Here is a 20,760-nt window from a genome sequence, read left to right as displayed (position 1 = left end):
CGTATTGTAGAGTCTTTATATAGCCTGCTATATCCTTCAGTATGATTTGAGATCTTGATATGTTCTGACTCACTCTCTTCGCATAGACAGATTACTTGGCCTATGCTATAGTTTACTACCAATAGCCACAACTTACAGTGGCACCTTTGCATCATTTAGTTCATGCCCACACACCCTAACCATGTGCTCAAAATCTGTTCCCATCTCTTTATAATAAGTCATCAGCTTCTCAATACTGCTCTCAACAAGACTCTGGCGATACTCTTCGTGCCTCAATGCACTAACATCAATACCAAAGCTGTTCAGAATTGCCGCTCGCTCGTGCTGTCCCAAATCATCGAGCCCTATGTTAAAAACGTCCTGACAAACTGCCACGGCCACAGACCTCCGGGCCTCGTCAAACACATCCGCCATGTCTTTTAAATCTCGTAAAACTGTATTGCACAATGTTAGATAAAGCCGTGAGAGGGCTTTCCTGAATGACTCACATGTTTTGATTGCTTCACTCTTCTTCGAAATCGCCCCAATATTGCTCTGCGCTGCTACAGCCGCGTACAAAAACACAGCGATCGTCAAAGTCAAAGGATTTGAAGCCAAACCACCAAGAAGAATGGCTCCTCCAGTACTTGCACCAGCTATTACACTTCCAAATCGAATATTTTTAGGTAATCGCATATCGTTCTCATATCGCTCGACTTGACGCTCTAGATGCGGCCCTAGAAAGTCTCTTGCTCTTGAGAGCATGGTATTTGCTGTGCGGAGATTCAGGCCAGTTTCATACAATTGCTGAGGAGTAAAACCTGAATCAAATTGAGATTAGATCTTTGAATGGCAACAATGGACAGATTGGGTGAGAATAGTACGGACATAAGTTGCTTTTTACTTCCCCTAGATTGCCCATTACATCTGCAAAGTCGACTTGGAACTCCGTCGCCAACTTCTCCGCCGCTGCCTGATCCACGTTGGCCTCGTACAATGGTCTCAGCTGTATCCTGTCAGATAGCCTGCTTAATGAAAAGAAAAGGGTGATGCGTACTACCTCTTCTGCGATCCTGACAAGGGATTCAATATCCCCAAGAACGGATGTTCGCACATTGAAGACTTGATCAGCATCTTGCTTGTGCATGAATGAAAATTGGGGTACGGTTTGCCCGTGGAGGAGCTGGTATATAGAAAATATCTCCACAATCTGCGATAGCGTTGAAAGGGCATTGGGTAGAGTAGATAATCTTCACATGTCAGCAAGGGTATCCGGTGATGATAAATTCACCGATGATAAGCGATGTAGTCATACCGAGCAACAATTTCATCGATACATGCATCGTCTACTCCAGTGGGTGTCAAAAGTTGGTCCACACGAATGTTCAGCTTATTGATAATGAAAAGCTGACAATATCTCTGCTGGTGCTCAGGCGACACGTTACGAGCAACCAGACTCATAGTATGGGGCTTGCTGTGAATATTGAGAAAGAACCGAAAGACGACAGATGGAATGATACGCCTGCAGAGCTCTCGGGTATGGTTCTGAGCTCTGCCGTTGGGATCGTTGTCGGTATACTCATTATGCTTGAATTCAACCTTGAAAGAGACAATCACAATATCAGCTACAATACTACGAGACTCGAGTGCAACCACGCCTATACCAATAAGTAAATAGAAGGTTTCTTGCCTGGATGGGTACAAAATCATCACGATTAGAAGCGCCATCTGGTTCAATCACGGCGACTTCCTTCACATCCCAGTTCTCCAGACTGGCCTCCTTAAATGCCTCGGCAAATCTTTTGTTCTTCTTTTGCGATCTACCGTCACTGGAGAAATACCAGACTTCTAATCGGAGCAGCAGCTTTGGGTTTGGGTCAACAGTTATGGTTTCGACATCCTCATAGTTCGGAGGCTTTCCGCCCACAAAGAACGAGCTTGTAGATTCCTCTGGGCCGGACATTAGACGATCGCGATAGGTAATTTGCACACTCGAAAGATGCTTCTGTTCGTTTTCTATTGAACTAAAGGCTGGATAGGATCTTTTCAAGGCAAAATCACAGTTCGCCAAAGAAAAAGAAATGATCCCGCATCACAGGGACCGACGACTTTTGAGGGAGTCACTTCGCCTTTTCCGTCACATGCTGCAGCCTCGTAATTCGGCGATATGTATATCAAAGTATACATCGTTCCATCTAATCTCCAGATAACGTCACTATTTCGCCATATTAATTGGTTGATGCCTAAGTATATTCCCGAGGTAAGTTTTGCGCCCGCGGATTGGACGTGATGCATGGACGAACACGTAGCCCAGGACGACTGGAGCGGCACGTTCTTCTCCGACTGAGCTATTGGCAATCCTGCTGCGGGGTTGTAACCAAAGCGCCGACCAGGTAAATACCGATCATGTCGACATCTTTTAGCCAATATTGTGGCCATCCGGCGGCTGTATTCATCTCGACTCTGCATGTTTATGGAAAATGTACTGACAGACTTCCGTATACCGACATCAATCGTGTCCTAGATAGCGGCTCCATGTTAGTAAAATGAACTGCCGACTACGATGTCTGACTACTACAACGATGCGGAAGCGATAAGTCAAAGATCAACTTTTGAAGGCAATGGACATATCCTTTACCTGAATTCGCCTCAGCCGGACAGAGGAAGCTCGACCGCATTTATATCTGCTCCCAACCACTATCACAGGATAGACGAGGCAGCCACCTGGGCAGAATTCGATTCAAAGATACGCTCCGTCGGATATCATCTAGGAAAATACGTCGAGCACAGAGATTGCAATAAGGACTCAAAAGGTGTGGTCCCAGAGTATGGCCAAGGTGAGTTGGGGCTATTCTCCCTAAAGTATAGGGGGCTGTGAATTGACAGAAGGAGTAGAATCCACAGTATATCCTCAGCAAATTGATAGCCTTGTACGTTTCAGCGACGGAAACATGTCTAGTAACGGATGGCGGCACAAGGTGGAATCTGATATGGCCATCTCGGGCTTGGTCGCATTGAAGAATATCTTGGACCTGCTTTATGAGAATGGCAGGCACATGATTGACATTGCAGGCTCTCTTACCATGTGGTTCGTTTCTCTTTCTATATCAAGATTGTCGATGATAAGTGCCTGTCACTCTCCCTGAGTCAGGAATCTGGTCCAAAAGCACGGCTAATGTGTTTCCGCAAACCGTGATAACAGGTCAATCTTGATGTCTGCATCGTACCTGATACGCAGCTTGCATTATAACCCATACCTAGACAACGGAGCTTTCGTGACGTTCTGCGCAGCCGGCTACTATACTGTATCCTCGACCTGCCAGCTATTTCACGTCGGACTGCGCACTCTGGCTATCAATCGGTGCCACTGCGTCGTGACAATGCTACACAACCGCCTGCTAGCCGGTACCATCGACCAATATGAGGTCAAATCGCTTCATAACTATTGGTTTCGTGCTCTGAGCTGGTATAAAGTCGAGGACAGATTAGGGAGACGACAATATGGGACGCCGTATGGTTCTTATGTAGAGAGATCTCTTCCGTCGACTGAATACGTGATTCCCCTAGATGATTGATAAACAGAAACGAGAAAGAACAAGAAAAAACAATGACAACAACATGTACTAGTATATTGAAAAGATGTAACTGTGAAATACGAGATATTTCTGATGGTGATTGGAAGCAGTTGCAGTGAAAAATGCTAGATAAGGCAAGGGGGAGAGGTTTATGGCAAATACTCCATCAATACGAACTCGACAAAGTACTCGTAAATTCCGCTTACTTAAGCGCACCTTGATGGCCAAACTCACCTGCTATAAGATGACGGATGATATGACATCACCCTCCACGACACCTCCAAAAAGAAAAAAAAAAAAAACCACAAAATGCAGCAACTGTGCCAAACAATCGTCCCCAGACGCCATCAAAATCCCATGTCCGAAAACGAATTGAAAACAAAAGAATGCGCCAAACCCATTTAGCGCCAGCGTCCGTCCTGCGCTTCCCGAGCCGCCCTCTTCTCATTGGCCAATTGCCATCAACAGCGCCTTTCCCGCTTGTTTATGTCTTGGCCATGGCAACCAAGTTCACGCCACAAATCCACGTCAACACAAACTACTAGAACAAGCAGTCAAGCAAGCAGGCAATTAAGTAATCTGAAATTAATCGTTTTTTCCATTCATCCTCGACTAATCATGGCAAAATCCATTTTATCCTTCTAATTACCAGTACAGTCCAATGCAGAATAAAGCCTTCATAATGATACACAGCAATTACAACCCTTTCTGCATTCATAGCCCAGCTTCGCTCATCATGCCCCAGCAGCAACCAGATGTAAAAAACCTCGGCCAAATAGGGTCTTTCGCTAAAGCATTTTCTGTAAAGAAAAAAAGGCAATAGCCTAGTATAAAGTCGTGTGCCGATTTCTTCTGCCGCTCTAATGCTTTCTCAAGCGCTGTACATCTTCCAAAGAGAATAAAGTTTGATGGAAAGAATAAAAAAACTGAAGTAGTAGAAGAAGAAACGAATAGAAAAAGAAAAGCAAAGGAAAAAAGCAAAATGCTTATGACACGCCTCCAGCGGCCGCCATAACGCCACCAACGCCCAAAGTGTGTTTTGTTAAAACGTAGATACTGACGCGTGAACGGAGACCGCTTCTGTCATTGACCGGTCTACGGGAACTTCAAGTCGTGCCATCATGGAGTGTTCGATATCAACTCGGTAGCTCCTTCATTTCTGCCGCCTCGACTCGTTATGCGAAATTCGTTTAAATCTCAATTTCCTTCATGGTGTCATCAATGACAACCTCGGGGGTTTTGCTGGTTGCCTTGGGAACCTCGACTTCCTTGCCCTTGTCCTTGGCCAAGTCTGATGATGTCCGCTCAAGGGTTGTGACTGTTGGACGCTTGCCCTCCTCGCTGTTTCGCGGTGAGTCATCATCGTCCTCCACGTCAACCAAAGTGCTAGGCTCGATAACAGCATCGGTAAGCTCAATTGTTGCCTCCTCCGTTACGCGGCTGAGAAGAGGAGCCTGAGGTTTGCCGAGACCGTTCCTCATGGGGCTAGTAAGAGGAGCGGAGTCGCGAAGTCGCTGCAAAGACCGACCACGGGTGTCACCAGCCGAGTCTTGGGGGTTGGCATAGGGAGAGGCTGATCTAGAGCCCAGAGGCGAGTTGCTCTTGGAAGCTGTCTGGGAGGTGGGTCCCTGTGACTGCCGTCGGGCTGCGGCGGCGCGGCGACCGTGCTTCTGGTCCATTCTCCATCGGAGAATATTGAAGTAAGAAGGCTCAACGCGTGCGTCTTTGAATTCTCGTAGCTTGAGCTCGTTAGTCTCTTCGTCCACGAACCACTTGCCGCTGTTGAGGTCGTCAGCCACCACGGCAAGGAATGCCGCCCAAGAACGAGCAACTACGTATTTGGTATCGTAGTCACGACCAAAGAGGATAATCTGGCCATAACGACCAGCCGGTCCGGGGGCAAGATCAACAGCCAAGTTGTTGCCACCCCAGTCACGGACAAGAGGAATCCAGCCGGAGTGTGCGTATGCTTTCTGGACGGTGTTGGGAGGAATGCAGGTCTGCTTGGCCAAGAGATTCTGTCTCCATTCGCCGGGGCCGTTTGATGACGAAGACGAGCCAGGTCGCTGCTTGGACGAGGACGCCTCGCTACCCGATGGGGTCGGCGGCTTGTTGGCAGCGGCATCCAGCATGAACTGCTGGTTCACCTGGCGCCACGTCTCCCACTCCTGGGGAATTTCCTCACAGTCCATCAACATGGAGCCGAAAATGATACCCGAGGGCATTCCACCTCGCTCCTGACCATCGTGAATCATGAGAGACTCGCGGACATCTTGAGGCAGCGAGCAATCCAATTGGTGCTCCAAATCATTGAGGTCGTTGTTTGTGGCACCCTCACACAGCTGGTCAAACAGCTCTGGGTAGTTCTCCTCAGCCCACGCGTCTATGCGCCTCCAAGAGTGTGCAACAGGGGGCGGCGGGGGCAGGCCATTCTCAAATGACTGCATGGCTACGTCACCAGGCGACTGAACTTCGAAACCATCCTTATTTACGTTTTGCGATCGGAGGCCGGGCGAGTATCCTCGGGTGCCGTTGGTAGGCGAGCCTTGCACAGAGGGCGCCCGAGAATCGTCAAAGTACGGGCTATGGATGTCGGCTCGAGAGTCGGAAGCGGTTGCGATACCAGTCATGATGTTGCGGCCATTCTGAAGAGGGACATGGCGACCCGTTCGTTGCGGTGAATCAAAGGAGGAGTCTAGAAGAAGCCGGCGCAGTTAGTATACATGGTCGACTGCTTAATTCTGAATGTGGTGGAAGATAAAGGGCCTAAGACATACGTCGGTCATTGCTGGTCATAGTATGCCAGAAATCGCGAAAGACGGATCCAATTCTGTGTGTTATGTCCATTAGCTTGCAGATCATGACAATTGCCGCATCGCCCTGGAAACGAAGGGAGTCGACTCACGCATTGGCCATTGTTGATTCTGTCGCGGGCAATCACCCGACTGAAGCTGCGATGGCGCAAGGAATTCGAGAAAGCGTTGAAAGGGGGGAGAATAGGGGAGAGTTTGATGGCGCGTAGGTTTCAGCACCAGCGTTCGACTAAATCGCTTGTCCAGGCCGCGGCAGAAATGCGCAGCAGCGGTGCGAAAAGAGAGTTGAGAGAACAAGCAGCAACCAGGCCTGTGCGCATACAAGAATAAGATTCAGCCACTGACAAAGTGCACGTTGCACCTGGCGGGGATAATGAAGACAGTTGGTCGAAAAAATAAATAAAAAACAATAAAGCTGCTGTGAATGGGGTATCCTTCTCCAAACGTCAACGGCCGAGGCGCCAAAACAGAATGTGATTGAACGGATTGGAGCCGAGACTCCAAAAAAAGAAACGCGGTCTCGAAAGTGGCGGCCGGGAGGCGTTTGTGTGTGCGTCTGTTTAGCTGTAGCTTCTTGAGGAGGCCACACAATGAGATTGAGATTTGAATGACTTTGCTGTGACGACAGCGAATGCAGATGCTGGTCAGGCGACTTGGATTTTGCAAGATCTTCGGTGGGTGCGGCGCAGATCAACGCATGCAAATGCACCAGTTCAGCCTGTTATTGCGGTTGCGTTGGCGCGATTGGGGGGATTTGCAGGGAGGAAAAACGATGAATGCTGGAGATGCTGGAAGATCAGGTACTGAGAGGAAGAGGCCACTGGCGTCTTGTCTGCTTGTCTTGCGGTGAATCAGTTGGAAGGGAAGGAGAGAAGACAACAGAAGCACAGAACAAACTGGAAGGGAGCGAAAAAGAAAGACGTGGGCGGTCCAACAAGTTCCAAAGGGGGAGAGAAAGGGGATCAAGGTGAAGGCGGATGCGAGCAGCTACATGTACTCGCAGTGCTCGCGACGAGGTCCGTCCCGCCTTGCTTGGGCCTTGTACCGGTACTTGTGCAGTTGGGGCCTGGCATTGACAGCGCTGGGGAACACGTCTAGCGGCGAGAGGTGCTGCGTGCCGGCGACGGGGGAGGGGCTGTTCGGCGGGCTTCTACAGGGCGCTGGAGCCTGTGCAGCCCTGTACCGGCCGTTTCTACAGGGGCATCAGGGGATCCTCTGGTGGTACTGGTACTGGTGCTAGTACCGTTACCGATAGTCCTTGACGGGTCTGGTGCTTGAGCGCGTGCAGGGCCGTACTTGCTCGGGTACCGCTACCTCTACTTGTGTCTTCTATCATCTGGGCGGTCTTGTGCCTGGCTCCTCAACGGGCTATTTTCCCGGCGACATTCTCCTCCTCACACCGGAACTGAGTTCATTCCTGTCAAGTCTCTCTAACCCAAACCCAACAAATCAACCCATGACGCGATATCTTGCAGCAGCAGCAGAGATAGAGAGGCTGCAGCGATACCAGCACTCGGACACGTGCGAGCATATGCACCTCGACATCTCCTGCGCCGATTTACCTACAGTACATACATACAGCCTGCACCACACCGCACTACTCGTACACGCTCTGCGCTCTGCAGTCAGATTCATCGATGGCGCTTCTCCAGCTGCTTTGGGCGCCTCGCCGCACTGCTGGCGCTCCTACTGGCTACTGGCCGATTTCTGCTGCGAACTTGCCTCCAAAAAGAGCCGAGTCGCGCGGGGGGGGGCCACTCATCCAAGCAACAATCCACCCAAGAAAGGGGATGAGCCAGGGGTTGCCATCCAAGCAGCTTGATATTCGACAGGGGCACCATCCCCACCGGCCGAGATAATTGGTTACACACGCCGGGCAAAGACTTGGGTGGCTCCTACGAGTACCGCACTAATGCAGGAGGCAAGTCATCGACTTGGCTCTTGGTCTTTAGGTCTTTGAAAGAGGCCAGTTCGGGAAGCTCCATCGGTCTCCGGAAGCGCATAATCAGGCTCTTGAAATTGCAGTGGAGGGGCCAGTCAGTCGTCTTTTTGTGCTGGGCTGCGAGTCCTGCAATTACTGCGAGCCTCGCGAAGAAGGGGGAAAGGCCTTGCGGCAAGGCCGTGCGCTGCTGCTGCACAGCGTCAGAGTACCAGTACTTGGCGTAAAGGAGCAGCAGCTCAAACAGGAGGCGTCGATGCATCTTGTGCTTCTATGCTAACCTTGATTCGATCCAGATCCAAATCCTCGACTTACTGATGCCACATGCCACGGAAGGATGAAGCTGCTGCATTAGCATGGCCGTTTGGGACGCCACGCGGCGCTACTGGGCGAATCTCTGGTGGCGTTATGCAGCGTATCATATCGCCGGCAGCGCCTTTTTAGACCCAAAGCGATGACATTTCATTCAGCTTTTCTCTTATCGTTCGTGGTGTTGAGCAGCAACGTTGCGGGCCATCGACTCTCCAGCTTTGGAGGATTGACCCTCCAATTGGCATTCTGGCTATTGTGAATCAAGCTAGCCGTCCTCCTCGGCCTTTAAACAAGGGCGTTGAAATGCAAATCCACATGCGCTAGAATGCGCCGTCCAGTGACCAAGAGGGGCCAGGATGACACCAAAATCCCCTGAATCTGTGCTCGCAGAGTCTCGGACCCATTTTCCCAGGCACAGGACAGGCACAAGCATCCACGCACCCTTTATCAGCTTGTCAAGGATCCCAGCAAGTCCCACTTGGATGGGACTTGGAAAAGTAAAAAAAAAAGATTCGGGGGCAAAAAGAAAAAAGAAGAAGAGTAAGACCAAAGTCGACTCATTTGCAGTTGCGACTTGCCACCATCCAATGACCATTCGCTTCTTAGCCGATATTGAGTGATAAATTTAGCAACATTGTCCGGTTGTTTTCTTTTGGGAACCTCGGAAAGCCACACAGCCGCCTCTACTTCGTATTGGGAGAATTGTGTCCTGATTGATTGATACAGTTACGGGACAACAGTTGACTTGACGGAAATAGGCAAAAGAATAGGGTGCTAACCCGGTTATTAACATCTCGTACTCTGCCTTACACACCACGTTCATTTAAGCATCGTGCTTGGCCAACCACTGAGACACTTAGTCATCGCAACCACACACAAGCTTTTCGAAAACTCGTATTCTACGATGCCCATGCACAGGGATCTCTCGGAATGAGATCTATCGGGATCATCCAGTGCGATATGTACGGAATTCGGCAGCAGGTACCATGTACATGCACTCCGTATTTTGTGTGTTCCGCAAGGTACACCAAACGGCTCTTATACCCTAGAGCCATCATCAATTCTCCACATACGATGGTTGCTTGTTGCTTGTCGCCCTCACACAGGATGATGCGGTTCAATATGCGGAATCGCAACTATCTCTGCTTTTTCACTCCGATATTTTAACCCCTAATCCTATAAACCAGCGATCCAGGTTCAACCTCCTGTACACAGATCAAAGCTCGAAGCTCCCGCATATCTCCGTAGTTTCCTGTCCCTGAGTACAATTACAACCGAAGTGAATTTTAATACTATAATTCTAATCTAAACAGACACTCTAATGCCAATATGCGATTGTATGAGATGAACTTGATTAGACTGACTAACCTCAATCAATTTAGAAGACCCCCCTCCGTATCGTTCCGTGAACTCCTTATTGCGCACATTTCCGAGTATATCTTCGCTAAGGTACTTAAGTAGATCTGGTCAAAGGAATGGAAACTGGTAGGTCTTAATATTTGAAACTGATGTAACGATCAGCGCCATCGCGGCTTCCTGTAACAAGACTAGACCCAAATATGTAATAAAGGCAGAAAGAGTGTTGAGAACGGGAGGTAGAGTACATATAACCTTCAATAGGTCGAAGTCTAAAAGGGCCCTCCACACTGATCAATCCAGCCACCAGCTCGGCCGTTAAATTGAAAAGCCTGATTGTTCCAGCCATAGGCCGCCAAAGCTCTGTTAATCACGGGAGGGTCAGAGTCCCCGTTATCGTCAACTGATCCAGCCGCCAGTGAAGCACAATTTGCCTCTGAGCTGTTATCCTCCATCCAACCGGAAATGGCAAACCCCAAGTCAGCGCCTACATCCTCGGCTCCACTGTCCATGAACTGTCTCGCCAGACTCTCATTGCCTTCGTCCCACAAGTAGTCGAATACAAGACCGTTAACAGAACCTTCGTTCCGTTTCAAACTTGAAGTCATGGTGGTGTTGACTCGGACATGGAACACGGGCTTTGATCTGCTTGATGGCCCTAAGACCGACTTATCTGCGTGTTTAATGTGAAGCTGTTGATCTAGATTGCTGTATTTTGAGCTGGAGGCTATATGTACCCAGTGAGTATCGTTCAGGCGGTTTCTAATAAGATCCTGAAAGTCGGCGGTTCCGGGAACGCCATTGTGGAAGACCATGTACGGCGCGGCTACGAACGTGCTATTCTCGAATCTCTTGTCTATGCCGTTTGCTTGATTAACTGCTGCGGACACCATGTATCCGTTAAGAGCAAGATCGGCCGCGGCGACTATGCAATCGGTCCCCGAGGTTGCGCCAGTTGCAAATCCAATACACTGGACTCCTAGGTTGACGCTATTGCCAACGAATTTCAGCAACCCAACCTCGACAGGAAAGAACGGCTCGGCAATCGTGAAGACCACGTTGATGATTGCGCCGAAAAATCTCTTCTCCGGGGGATTTTTCTCAACGTCTTCCTGCAGAGCAAGCGTCTCGTTGAACTCTGCGTTTCGAAACTCCAAGCTATGCTCGGCTGGCTGAGGGGGGCTCGGGTGCGCACAAACGCCCAAAGCGCTAAGGGTTACTATCAACGACCTGTTTTTTTTTGTTATTTTTTGAGTTAATTCGCAAAAGACAACTAAAGGTATCTTACAAGGCTTTCATTTCGGGCAAAGCTGTAGCAAGAGGTCAAGATGATACCAATTCAGTGCTGAAGTAGTTTGAAAAGATCACTGTGTAAGGTGAAACAGATGAGTTTATATACCTAGTGACACAATTGCATGACTGGAAGCAGACTCTTGCAACCATTCTAAGCAATAGTACGTGTAATCATGATAGGTTCCATTATAATGTGTTAGCAATAGTATGCATGTCAGATTTGGTTCCAGAAGAAAAGCAATAGTATGCAAGTCAGATTTGATTCCAAATGATACGAGATAGTAAATCTTTTGGATGGCTATTGAATTTTCTCAAGTTGCCCTCCTCATAGCAGCGTGTACATCACTACTGCGAGGATAATGTATGTATGTATCTCAGTGCTGCTTATTTACACGCAATAAGATACCAGTAGCAATGTTAAGCTACAATGACCGATGCTTGCCTTTTACTGCAATCAAGAGAGGCACTATATGACGGCCTGACTTATATATCCTGGCGTAGGGTGAATAAGACAGAGATTCCTAAGGGATAAACCGTATCTAGGTTTATGCTGGCAGATAAACTAGGATGTTACTCTAAGCGGTAATACGCCACGTTACTGATGGATCAAGTTGATGAGCAATCAGACCAGTATGTGTGAGACAATGATGGTGTTGAGACTATGAAGTCCAGCTTGGTTTGATGGGGGCGCCGCCGGGCTTTTGCCGCTCTGGCGTTTTCCCGATTATAGTTGCCGATGAGAAGATGGAGTGGATAGAATCTCCCGTCTTTTTATGGAGTAGGGATATTGATAATTGTGCAATTTGCGGATGCCTACCACCCTCTCTTGAACTAATACACTTCATTAGAGAAACCACTCAAAATAATACACATGCCCTCCGCCTACCACACGCCACAACCAAGGCATCACCATCCTGCTGTTTCCTGGGAGTCCATATAGAAACTAGATTGCACTGGGACTACCACTGTGAGAAAATGGGGGCGAAAACCATAAAGCGCCTTTCTGCTCTATTCTATCGGCTCTGACTCGGCATCATCGACGTGGGGCACAGGGCTGGGGACCTGGAATCTGCGGATAGTGACTTTCCGGGACAGTGGATGATACTTCTAGAGTCAGATGCTGTCCGGATGCTCGGCATGCCACGTCGGGAAAATACGAACATAAATAGCAGGGGTAAGAACATAATAGCCGCGATCGGGAAGATCTAGAGGCGCGCGGCTTGGATTGTTACAGGACCTTCTCTTCTGCCGCGAGGCGTTCAAAGCTGGCTTGTTTCTCGTGCTCTCTATTCGAGAACTGTGTCATTCCGGATATTTGGGACGTTACTGCCTGCGTAACCGCTTCCCGACGGCCGGCAGCAAGCAGATACAGCCGGATTTTCTCACTTAGATCATTCCGAATCTGTTCCAACCCCCGGATAGTGACTTGTTTTGCTTGAGTTTACGGGCTCCTAATCTAATAATCTACTCTGCTTCAGTCTCCTTGAGGCGATCAAGTTTGTCTCAAGGTTCCTGTTCTTCTTTTCGAGAGACAAGTAAGCTTTAACGTATAGTTCCAATCTGAACAGGGTCTCGAATATCAGCATGGCCAAAGTGCATTTATCTTTTACATTCACTGGAATCTGTAACTTAGATACCCTGTGAGGCTGGGTAACTCTTCTGGATCTCCAGAGTGGCTTAAGCTTTTGAACAATGTATAGCTGTGAGCTTGACTTGAAGAGCTATAGGCAAGGCCAGGTTCATACAAATAAACTCAAATTTCGCCTGAGATAAAGGTATCTGCTGTGGCGATGCCGATAATTCAAATATTCGGAATATGCTATCAATCTGAACTATAGTATTGAAGAACTTTCAGCTTTTACTTTCGCGAGCTTCCTTCAGCCATGGCTTTTTTACTCTTCTCGCCCGACTATATCTTCTTCATTCTTCCCATTTCCCCTTCACTCCTTGCTCAATTTCACTCCTTACTCAATCTTACTCGTTTCTCAGGTAGCTAATTGCACGGTTCATCCAGTATGGCGAAGTGGAAAGACTTACCGCCCGAACTCAAGTATCAAATCTTTGAAGCCATACCCAAGGCATGGCCCTACCAAAGTACAGCTAAGTACGCCGCGGTTAATAGAGAATGGCAGTATTACTTTGAAAAGAAGACCTTCCGGACGCTCGTTTTAAACTACTCGTGCGTCGATGACCTTCGCCAAATCGTCCGGGGCCGGGAGGATATTATCAAGCGTATTTGGCTGCGCATCCAACCCCCGACATGGGAGTGCTTCACTTGTGGCACTTTGGAACCATTTGATCAGCTTGCCAGAAATAACCAAATCTTCACAAATGCTTTGTGGACACTGATGGACATACTCAGTTCCTGGGGTGAAGTAGATGGAAGCGACAGTGGTTCGGGGCTCACCTTGGAGATTAGTGTGCATGTTGAAAGCAAACTGAGGCATCGCTTCGACTGCTGCACCTTTGATAAAGATATCTATCCATGCAGATTACCTGAGTGGTGTACGATGGATGAAAGCTGCAGTCTATCTCGGCAATTGCGGCCATTCGAGCTGCGCGAAGAAATATGCGACATCGTTCGCACCCACATGGATCTCGTCGAGGAGCTGCGCACCGTGGAAAACATCGAGCTTGACTTTAGCAGCATGGGCGATGGGCGAACGACTAAGCTTCCGACTGTGAGATGCGTGAAAGAGTTGACTATTCGTCCGCTAAACTTGCGCCGCTTTGGATACCAGACGATGAAGGAGATTGCTAGAAGTTTCGGGAAACTCGAGACGTTTAATTTGGAACCTGAACTGTTCTAGTCGGGCGTTGTTTCCAAATTTTGCTCAAGAGAGAGATTCCACGTCTATGGATGTGTGCGTTCCAAACAGCATTCTCTCATGAAACGAAGACTGGAGAGGGAAATAAGGACTGAGTAGCGTCGGACAATCGACCACTCGGATAGCTGACTCTTGGATAATCTATCCCTCGGACAACCGACCACTTGGATAGTTGACCCTTGGAAATGAAAGTTTTCACGATATTTATGACTATACAGGGCTTAGAGCTAGGAAATGGAAAAGGGATGCTGATTCTTGGCAATTTAGATGGCATTGAATTCTGGTATGGATTTCCGGTGTGTATATTGGGTGCTATTACTGCTTTGCTGGGATAAAAAGGTGTTTTTGGATTACGGGAAAAAAAATAATGGTGAAACGGGAACGAAGAATATGCGAAATTAGACTTTAGACAAAATTGGATAAAGAGATTGAAAATAGTGTGCGTGCTGTTCAACTGGATGGAGCTTTCTATACGTGGTCGCTGGTTATAAATAGGAATGCCGAGCTGAGCTACATGAATAAGGCCCTCCCTAGTACTGACACTTACGGATACGAACATGAATGATACACATGCGGTGATGTGCTCACATGGACACAAATAGTCAATTCTAGGAGTGAACGTCGGAATTATCGGTTGCCTCAACGGGCATTGCACGGCCATACGAGCGGAATAACTTATACAGATTTTAATTCCTTCTTCAACTTGGAACTTTACACTATCCTTGAGAATAAGAAGGGATGGTAACTCGGTCTTTAGAAGATATGCGTGGTCCTAGGTTGGTGTTGTTGAAGTGACTTGGATAAGGACTCAAGCTGAACGTCGTTATTGGTGCTCATCAGAACCGCGCAAATAATCTACAGCTTTCTCTCTTCCTAATCCATTATCTTCTCAATTTTTTATTTATTTATGCTATATAGCAACATCAGTTCTTATTTCCTATACGTCTCATTTCATTAATTCTGTATGTGACCGTCTGTTAGGCCGAGACTCAGCATAGGTCTCGGACTTAGGTAATGCTTCCAACCCGAAAAGTGTCTTTTCTTTCGTTTAAAATGCACATAACGGAGATAATATATCATTAAGCTCGTATCAAAAGGGATCATAGTGATATCATATATGATTGACTATAGAAATCGGCAGTTCTCCGCCATTGAAGTTATGTAATTCCGGGTCGGAATTACAAGGTGAGTGACGCTCACCACACTCTGTAAACTCATCAATACAAGTTGATATTGAACAGAATATTTTATTGGTAGAGTTCAACTCCGCAATTATATTACAATGGAAAATAGGGGCATAGTTCATTCACATGCGCCTCGTGAAGTGTATCCCATTTAGGGGTCTTACTCACAAGACACTACGAATACACATGCGAATATATATATAGCAACCAACCTCTGAGCTTTGCATACATCAACCAATCTATCTTTCATCTCAATCCCTCAAGAATAACTACCATCTCTCTCAAAATGTCCAAAGGAACCAAGGAAACTCCCCTCATCACGTCGCCCTCGAGGCTGGCACATGTGGTTCTGCGCACCGGCAACCTCAAGGAAATGTCCCCATTCTACAAGACTTTCCTGGGCGGAAAAGCTCAAGTTGAGAGCGACCAGGTCGCTTTCATCACCTACGACGATGAGCACCATCGCATTGCTCTCGTTTCGCGGCCAGATCTGCAAACACTGCCACCAAAGTCCTGTGGTCTTGATGTAAGCATCAGAAAACACTAATTGAGCAAGTAGCAATGTTGCTAATAATCTTTCCTTTTTTCTAGCACATCGCGTTTGGGTTTGACGACATCGAGGGCCTACTCAAAGCATACTCGCAGCGCAAGGAGCATGGAGTCACGCCGGTCTGGTGCGTCCACCACGGGCTCACCATCAGTATGTACTACCGAGACCCGGATGGCAACGTGTTGGAAACATTCATCGATGCCTTTGACGATTTGGAGAAGCAGGATGCGTATATGACGTCGAAGGACTTTGTGGAGAATCCCATTGGTGTGGATTTTGACCCTGAAGATATGCTGAGACGGGTGCAGAGTGGAGAGTCAAAGGAGAGTATTCACAAGAGGCCGAATATTGGACCGCGGGACCTGAGCACCGTACCGTTATTTTGATGGGGCAGGTGGAATTAGGAGAAGCTCTGTATGTTGTTGATGTGAGAGGAAATATGACAGTTGATAGTTGGCATTATTTCCCAAGAGTGTGTTAATTTATTTAGCTTTTCGTAAGAGTGTGTCCGATCGTATAGTGCATTAGTGTAATAAGTCAGGTACCGAGTAAGCATCGACATTGGATTCCACTCGTAGATATCCCACACCCACGTTCTTTATATGCCCCCATTTTCTCGGTTCCTCGTTGATAAAGTTTTGTGAGAATTGGAATCTAGTTTTTATGCAGTGCAGCAAAGTAAGAATGCCTTGTTGTTCTGTCACATGTTTTTCTTGTGTGCTCAATCGTGCTCCTTACATCACTTGGCGTTCATGTACTACCCATAATGCGCTGTGCTTACAGCGTCTGCATGCCCGAACTAACATGAGACATCGTGCTAAACCACCGCAAGGCACATGCAGGTCATGAATCTAAGGTACATGCCGTCTCAGCAACCGACGCCCTGCCTCGTATAATAATTTGCATCTCCAAGCGGCGTCCAAACTGTCTTCAAGCCACCAGGAAAAAGCAGAGCCAAGACGGCAATAAAGTGCAGTAGCCTGTGCACTAACAACAATGTGGAGAGCTTCATGCCATCATGCCCACTTTACCCCAAGCCAAGCTGCGTTACATAAGCTGGGATGGTCTGCACGTGCCACCTTGTTCAACCTGTTTCATCGAGGGCTTGACCAGCCTAATTCATCGAAAACACCGAGAGGTTTGATCTTTGACATTGTCTCAAACTCGTCACCAACATTGCAAACATCGTGCGAATCGTGACGCCTGCCGAGAGCGAGAAGCCGACTGCGTATTTCTCAGCCTTGCCAGCAATTGCCCGCCGATGATGGCACACTGATGTGCCCGCTGCGTGCCGCTTGTTCTTAGCAATCTTGCCGTCCGTTGTCGTCCCATGTCTGCGACGTCACCAATTGGGCACGATTTCCCAGAGCCATAAATCAACCATCCCGCCCACCGCCAGCAATGGCTTTCCTCGAGGATCCGCGTCTGCGTCAGCGCTGGAACCAGATTACACACGATGCAGAGACGGTGACTGAGAATGCCGCCGCCGGCATTTGGACCTTTCAGCACCAGTACATCAACCCTTGTCTGGGATCATTACGAGGGGCCATTGAGCAATGCACAACCGTGTGTCTGGGCGACCCCGAGGAGCGCCTTCGACGGCAGCGAGAGCGCGCTCGCGAGCGGACAGAATACAGTTTTAATTTTTACGATGACTGGGATCGTGAAGAGGAGAGCGGCGGCCTGTTGGGCAACTGGGGAGGGGAAGACTGGGATCGTCTCTTGGCGGGCTCTGGGAGCCAGAGGAGAGGCGAGACCGTTGAGCAACCCCGACGCAAGAGGGGCATGAGCTATGGCACACGGGGAGCCAGGAGGAAAAACAGCGAACAAGACCCCACCATTATCCCCAGCACACAACCCATTGGCTTTTTGAGCAAACTCCCCTGGAAAATGGGTGGCACTCTGAGATATAAACCTAGTGCGGCAGATCTACAGGAACACCCTGGCACCAGAAAACACGAATACACCGAGACACAGCCGCTGCTGGGGGCGGAAGATGATTCGGACCACGAGAGATTGTTACAACCGTCCCGATCAAGGAAGCGGAGCGGTACTACGGGATCGGGTGGGACGTCGGATTCCTATCGCTCTCGTGGTGATTTGTTTCCAAGTGACGGTGAGGGTGATGAGGATGCAGTGGCGCTCGATGACGATGTGACCTATGACATGATTAGGAGAGATGATAGGAGTAGCGCCATGAGCGGAAGAACACCGAGTAGCAAAGGAAAGCGACCGGCGCATACCGTCTCCAGAACGGTGTCGAGGACAACACTTGGCTCGGTTGCGTCAAAAGACTCGCTTGGCCTGGCAATTTTTGGCCAGGTAACTCAGGACCCCACACAAGATGCTCAACTCTTGCCATCACTCAAGGACTTGGAGTTGGAAGAAGAGGCTCTAGGTAAAGAAGAAGACCAAGAGTTGGCAAAGAAGAAAGAAGCCGCAGCTCAATTGGCGCTGGATCGAGGTTTGCAAACAGAAGCGGAGCCGAAACCAGCAGATGTGGCAGATGACGAATATCTGCCCCAAGAGCCTCACGAAATTCACTTGGACGACGACGAGGATAGTGACGACGAGGCACGTCACGACTCCGGGTTATCCGGGGGTGATTTAGAGATACGGGTAAAGGATAAGGCATCGCCGCCTGTCCAGAGCGCTTTCGTACCTGCGCGGCTGCCGCATTTTGGATGAATACAACGGAGCCTTTTGGGATTGATTGCTAGCTTTGCTGAAACCTAGCTGGCTGGGACATGCTTGGCCTTGAAGGCCATATGTATTACTGACATGGGATATCTAGATGTCACAGTTTATTGTTATGATGGGGTTTGGGGGAACATTTACAACGCCTGGGAGCTGCTTTACGTGGGAATGACGTGAAGCAGACATGGGCTTACTGATATCGATTGACGACAATGATGAATGATGAATCACACATTTTTTTTTCTCTGATGATATATATGAATCGTGCTCTAATAGTGATGGCCTTGTGTTAGAGAAGACGACCATCTTTACTTAACACCGCCGCGCCCGGCCGGTGAAGAGACTGGAAACTGTTCAGTTCCCATGTTGTGTTGCTACCTTTGGGCCAAACATTTACTTGTGCATTTTAATTATTGCCGTTGATACCCGTTACAGCTCTTAACTATCGTTGTCTCTGATAAAAATGCAGGGCAGCTAATGCCAATGCCACGGCAGTTCGTCTCACAGCCGCACTTGATACCTCGGTAGCGGCCGCTTCCCCGCAAAGTGCCTCCCCGCGAATCGTCTACCAGCCGCAGCCGTAGCCGTTTTCAGGGACCAGCGCAGGTCCTCCAGCTTTTAGCCAGTGAATATTAACGGGTTGGGGGCCACCTTACTCCGTACTCCGTAGGCCTACATGTCCCCAGAAGGGACCGTCAAGGATCAATTCCCCGTGCTATCAAGTACAAATCCGGGGCATGTCTTGCTGGAAGCTGCTTCTTCCTCCTCTGTCTATTATCCATTTTGCGTCACTGTTGGCTGCTCTGTGATTACCTATCCATAGCGGTCGGATATCGCGTCGTACTCTATTACGAGCGTCACTTACATCACCTGGTATCACGACCCATCACTCCCTTCATTTCATTCATTCCATCATCATCATGGCGCCCACTGGACCCATCACCACTCCCATCACCACCCTTTTGGGCATCCAGCATCCCATCCTCCTCGCTGGTATGGCGCGTACTTCTGGAGGTCGCCTTGCTGCAGCAGTGTCCAATGCAGGCGGCCTTGGTGTCATTGGCGGGTTCCAGTACACGCCCGACCAGCTTCGCGAGATTATTGCCGAGATGAAGGCAAACTTCAAGAGTCCGGACATGCCATTTGGTGTTGATTTGGCGCTGCCACAAATCGGAGGCAACGCGCGTAAGACGAATCACGACTACACAGGCGGCAAGCTCGACGAGCTGATTGACATCACTATCGACAGTGGCGCCAAGCTGTTCGTCAGTGCCGTCGGCGTACCACCCAAGTACATCATAGAGAAGCTTCACAAGAACGGCATTTTGGTCATGAACATGGTGGGACACCCGAAGCACGCGGTCAAGGCGCTGGATCTCGGCGTGGATATTGTATGCGCTCAGGGTGGCGAGGGAGGCGGTCACACAGGCGACATTGCCAATTCAGTGCTGATCCCAGCCGTCGTCGACGTAGCGAGGAAATACAAGCCTCCCATGCTCAAGGGCTCGACGGCTCTCGTCGTTGCAGCGGGAGGAATTCGCAATGGACGCAGTCTGGCCAGCTCGCTGATGCAGGGAGCGGTGGCCGTGTGGGTGGGCACACGCTTCGTGGCTTCAGAGGAAGCCGGATGCAGCCAGGCCGCCAAAGAGGCCGTCGTGACCTGCGGCTTTGAGGGCACGGAGAGGACTCTAGTGATTTCTGGACGGCCGCTGCGGATGAGGACGAATGACTACATCCAGAGCTGGCATGACCGACCTGGCGATATTAAGGCGCTGTGCGACAAGGGAATTGTGCCGCTGGAGCATGATTTGGATGAGGGCAGAGACGTGGATATGCCGCACTTGATGGGACAGGTTGCGGGTGCGATTGAGAAGATTCAGCCTGCTGGGGAGATTGTTGCTGAGATGGTGGAGGAGGCGGTTGAGATGCTCAAGCTAGGAGGGACGTATTTGACGGCTAAGAGTCGATTATAATGGAGATGGGAATAATGATGAATATATAATGAAGAAAGAAAGAAAGAAAGAAGGAAAGGAAATGTTTATTAATCTTGAATAAGAACTATATCTTTGAATGCCGTCTTACGAGATCACTTATTATGATGGACTTTATAATCAACGGCTTCTGGTAAAGAGCTTCCAATTAGACGGTACAAAGCACATGTACCTTGTGGCATCGGTCAAGTCAACTGTGGCTTGTGCCTTGCTAGTCTCATCGACACCTGTGGCGCAGCCCCA

General features: G+C 48.9%; 8 protein-coding genes across 8 annotated transcripts; 4 read left to right on the top strand and 4 right to left on the bottom strand.

The window, feature by feature from the left end:
• Positions 1-132: 132 nt before the first annotated feature.
• On the bottom strand, positions 133-1,942 carry T069G_00178 (uncharacterized protein; the record flags this gene model as incomplete). The annotated part of the gene is made up of 6 exons (XM_056167388.1): positions 133-434; positions 489-800; positions 868-985; positions 1,037-1,229; positions 1,295-1,637; positions 1,693-1,942. The coding sequence occupies 6 exons, from the start codon at positions 1,940-1,942 to the stop codon at positions 133-135; spliced, it is 1,518 nt and encodes a 505-aa protein (XP_056032704.1).
• Positions 1,943-4,744: 2,802 nt separating this feature from the next.
• On the bottom strand, positions 4,745-6,470 carry T069G_00177 (SMI1 / KNR4 family (SUKH-1) domain-containing protein; the record flags this gene model as incomplete). The annotated part of the gene is made up of 3 exons (XM_056167387.1): positions 4,745-6,249; positions 6,332-6,384; positions 6,460-6,470. 3 exons carry the CDS (start codon positions 6,468-6,470, stop codon positions 4,745-4,747), a joined length of 1,569 nt encoding a protein of 522 aa, XP_056032703.1.
• Positions 6,471-8,262: 1,792 nt separating this feature from the next.
• Positions 8,263-8,568, bottom strand: T069G_00176 (uncharacterized protein; the record flags this gene model as incomplete). The annotated part of the gene is made up of 1 exon (XM_056167386.1): positions 8,263-8,568. One exon carries the CDS (start codon positions 8,566-8,568, stop codon positions 8,263-8,265), a length of 306 nt encoding a protein of 101 aa, XP_056032702.1.
• Positions 8,569-10,246: 1,678 nt separating this feature from the next.
• T069G_00175 (uncharacterized protein) lies at positions 10,247-11,273 on the bottom strand (the record flags this gene model as incomplete). The annotated part of the gene is made up of 2 exons (XM_056167385.1): positions 10,247-11,204; positions 11,263-11,273. The coding sequence occupies 2 exons, from the start codon at positions 11,271-11,273 to the stop codon at positions 10,247-10,249; spliced, it is 969 nt and encodes a 322-aa protein (XP_056032701.1).
• Positions 11,274-13,282: 2,009 nt separating this feature from the next.
• Positions 13,283-14,077, top strand: T069G_00174 (uncharacterized protein; the record flags this gene model as incomplete). The annotated part of the gene is made up of 1 exon (XM_056167384.1): positions 13,283-14,077. The coding sequence occupies one exon, from the start codon at positions 13,283-13,285 to the stop codon at positions 14,075-14,077; it is 795 nt and encodes a 264-aa protein (XP_056032700.1).
• Positions 14,078-15,565: 1,488 nt separating this feature from the next.
• On the top strand, positions 15,566-16,215 carry T069G_00173 (glyoxalase/Bleomycin resistance protein/Dioxygenase superfamily domain-containing protein; the record flags this gene model as incomplete). Its single annotated transcript, XM_056167383.1, has 2 exons — positions 15,566-15,805; positions 15,871-16,215. The coding sequence occupies 2 exons, from the start codon at positions 15,566-15,568 to the stop codon at positions 16,213-16,215; spliced, it is 585 nt and encodes a 194-aa protein (XP_056032699.1).
• A 1,015-nt stretch (positions 16,216-17,230) lies between these two features.
• On the top strand, positions 17,231-18,517 carry T069G_00172 (uncharacterized protein; the record flags this gene model as incomplete). The annotated part of the gene is made up of 1 exon (XM_056167382.1): positions 17,231-18,517. One exon carries the CDS (start codon positions 17,231-17,233, stop codon positions 18,515-18,517), a length of 1,287 nt encoding a protein of 428 aa, XP_056032698.1.
• Positions 18,518-19,446: 929 nt separating this feature from the next.
• Positions 19,447-20,499, top strand: T069G_00171 (nitronate monooxygenase domain-containing protein; the record flags this gene model as incomplete). The annotated part of the gene is made up of 3 exons (XM_056167381.1): positions 19,447-19,866; positions 19,930-20,217; positions 20,266-20,499. 3 exons carry the CDS (start codon positions 19,447-19,449, stop codon positions 20,497-20,499), a joined length of 942 nt encoding a protein of 313 aa, XP_056032697.1.
• Between the last annotated feature and the right edge of the window lie 261 nt (positions 20,500-20,760).

Source organism: Trichoderma breve, chromosome 1 (genome assembly GCF_028502605.1).
Source record: "Trichoderma breve strain T069 chromosome 1, whole genome shotgun sequence".
NCBI lineage: Eukaryota > Fungi > Ascomycota > Sordariomycetes > Hypocreales > Hypocreaceae > Trichoderma > Trichoderma breve.
The sequence above is the reverse complement of the archived record's forward strand: the minus strand, read 5'-3'. Positions and strand labels throughout refer to the sequence as shown.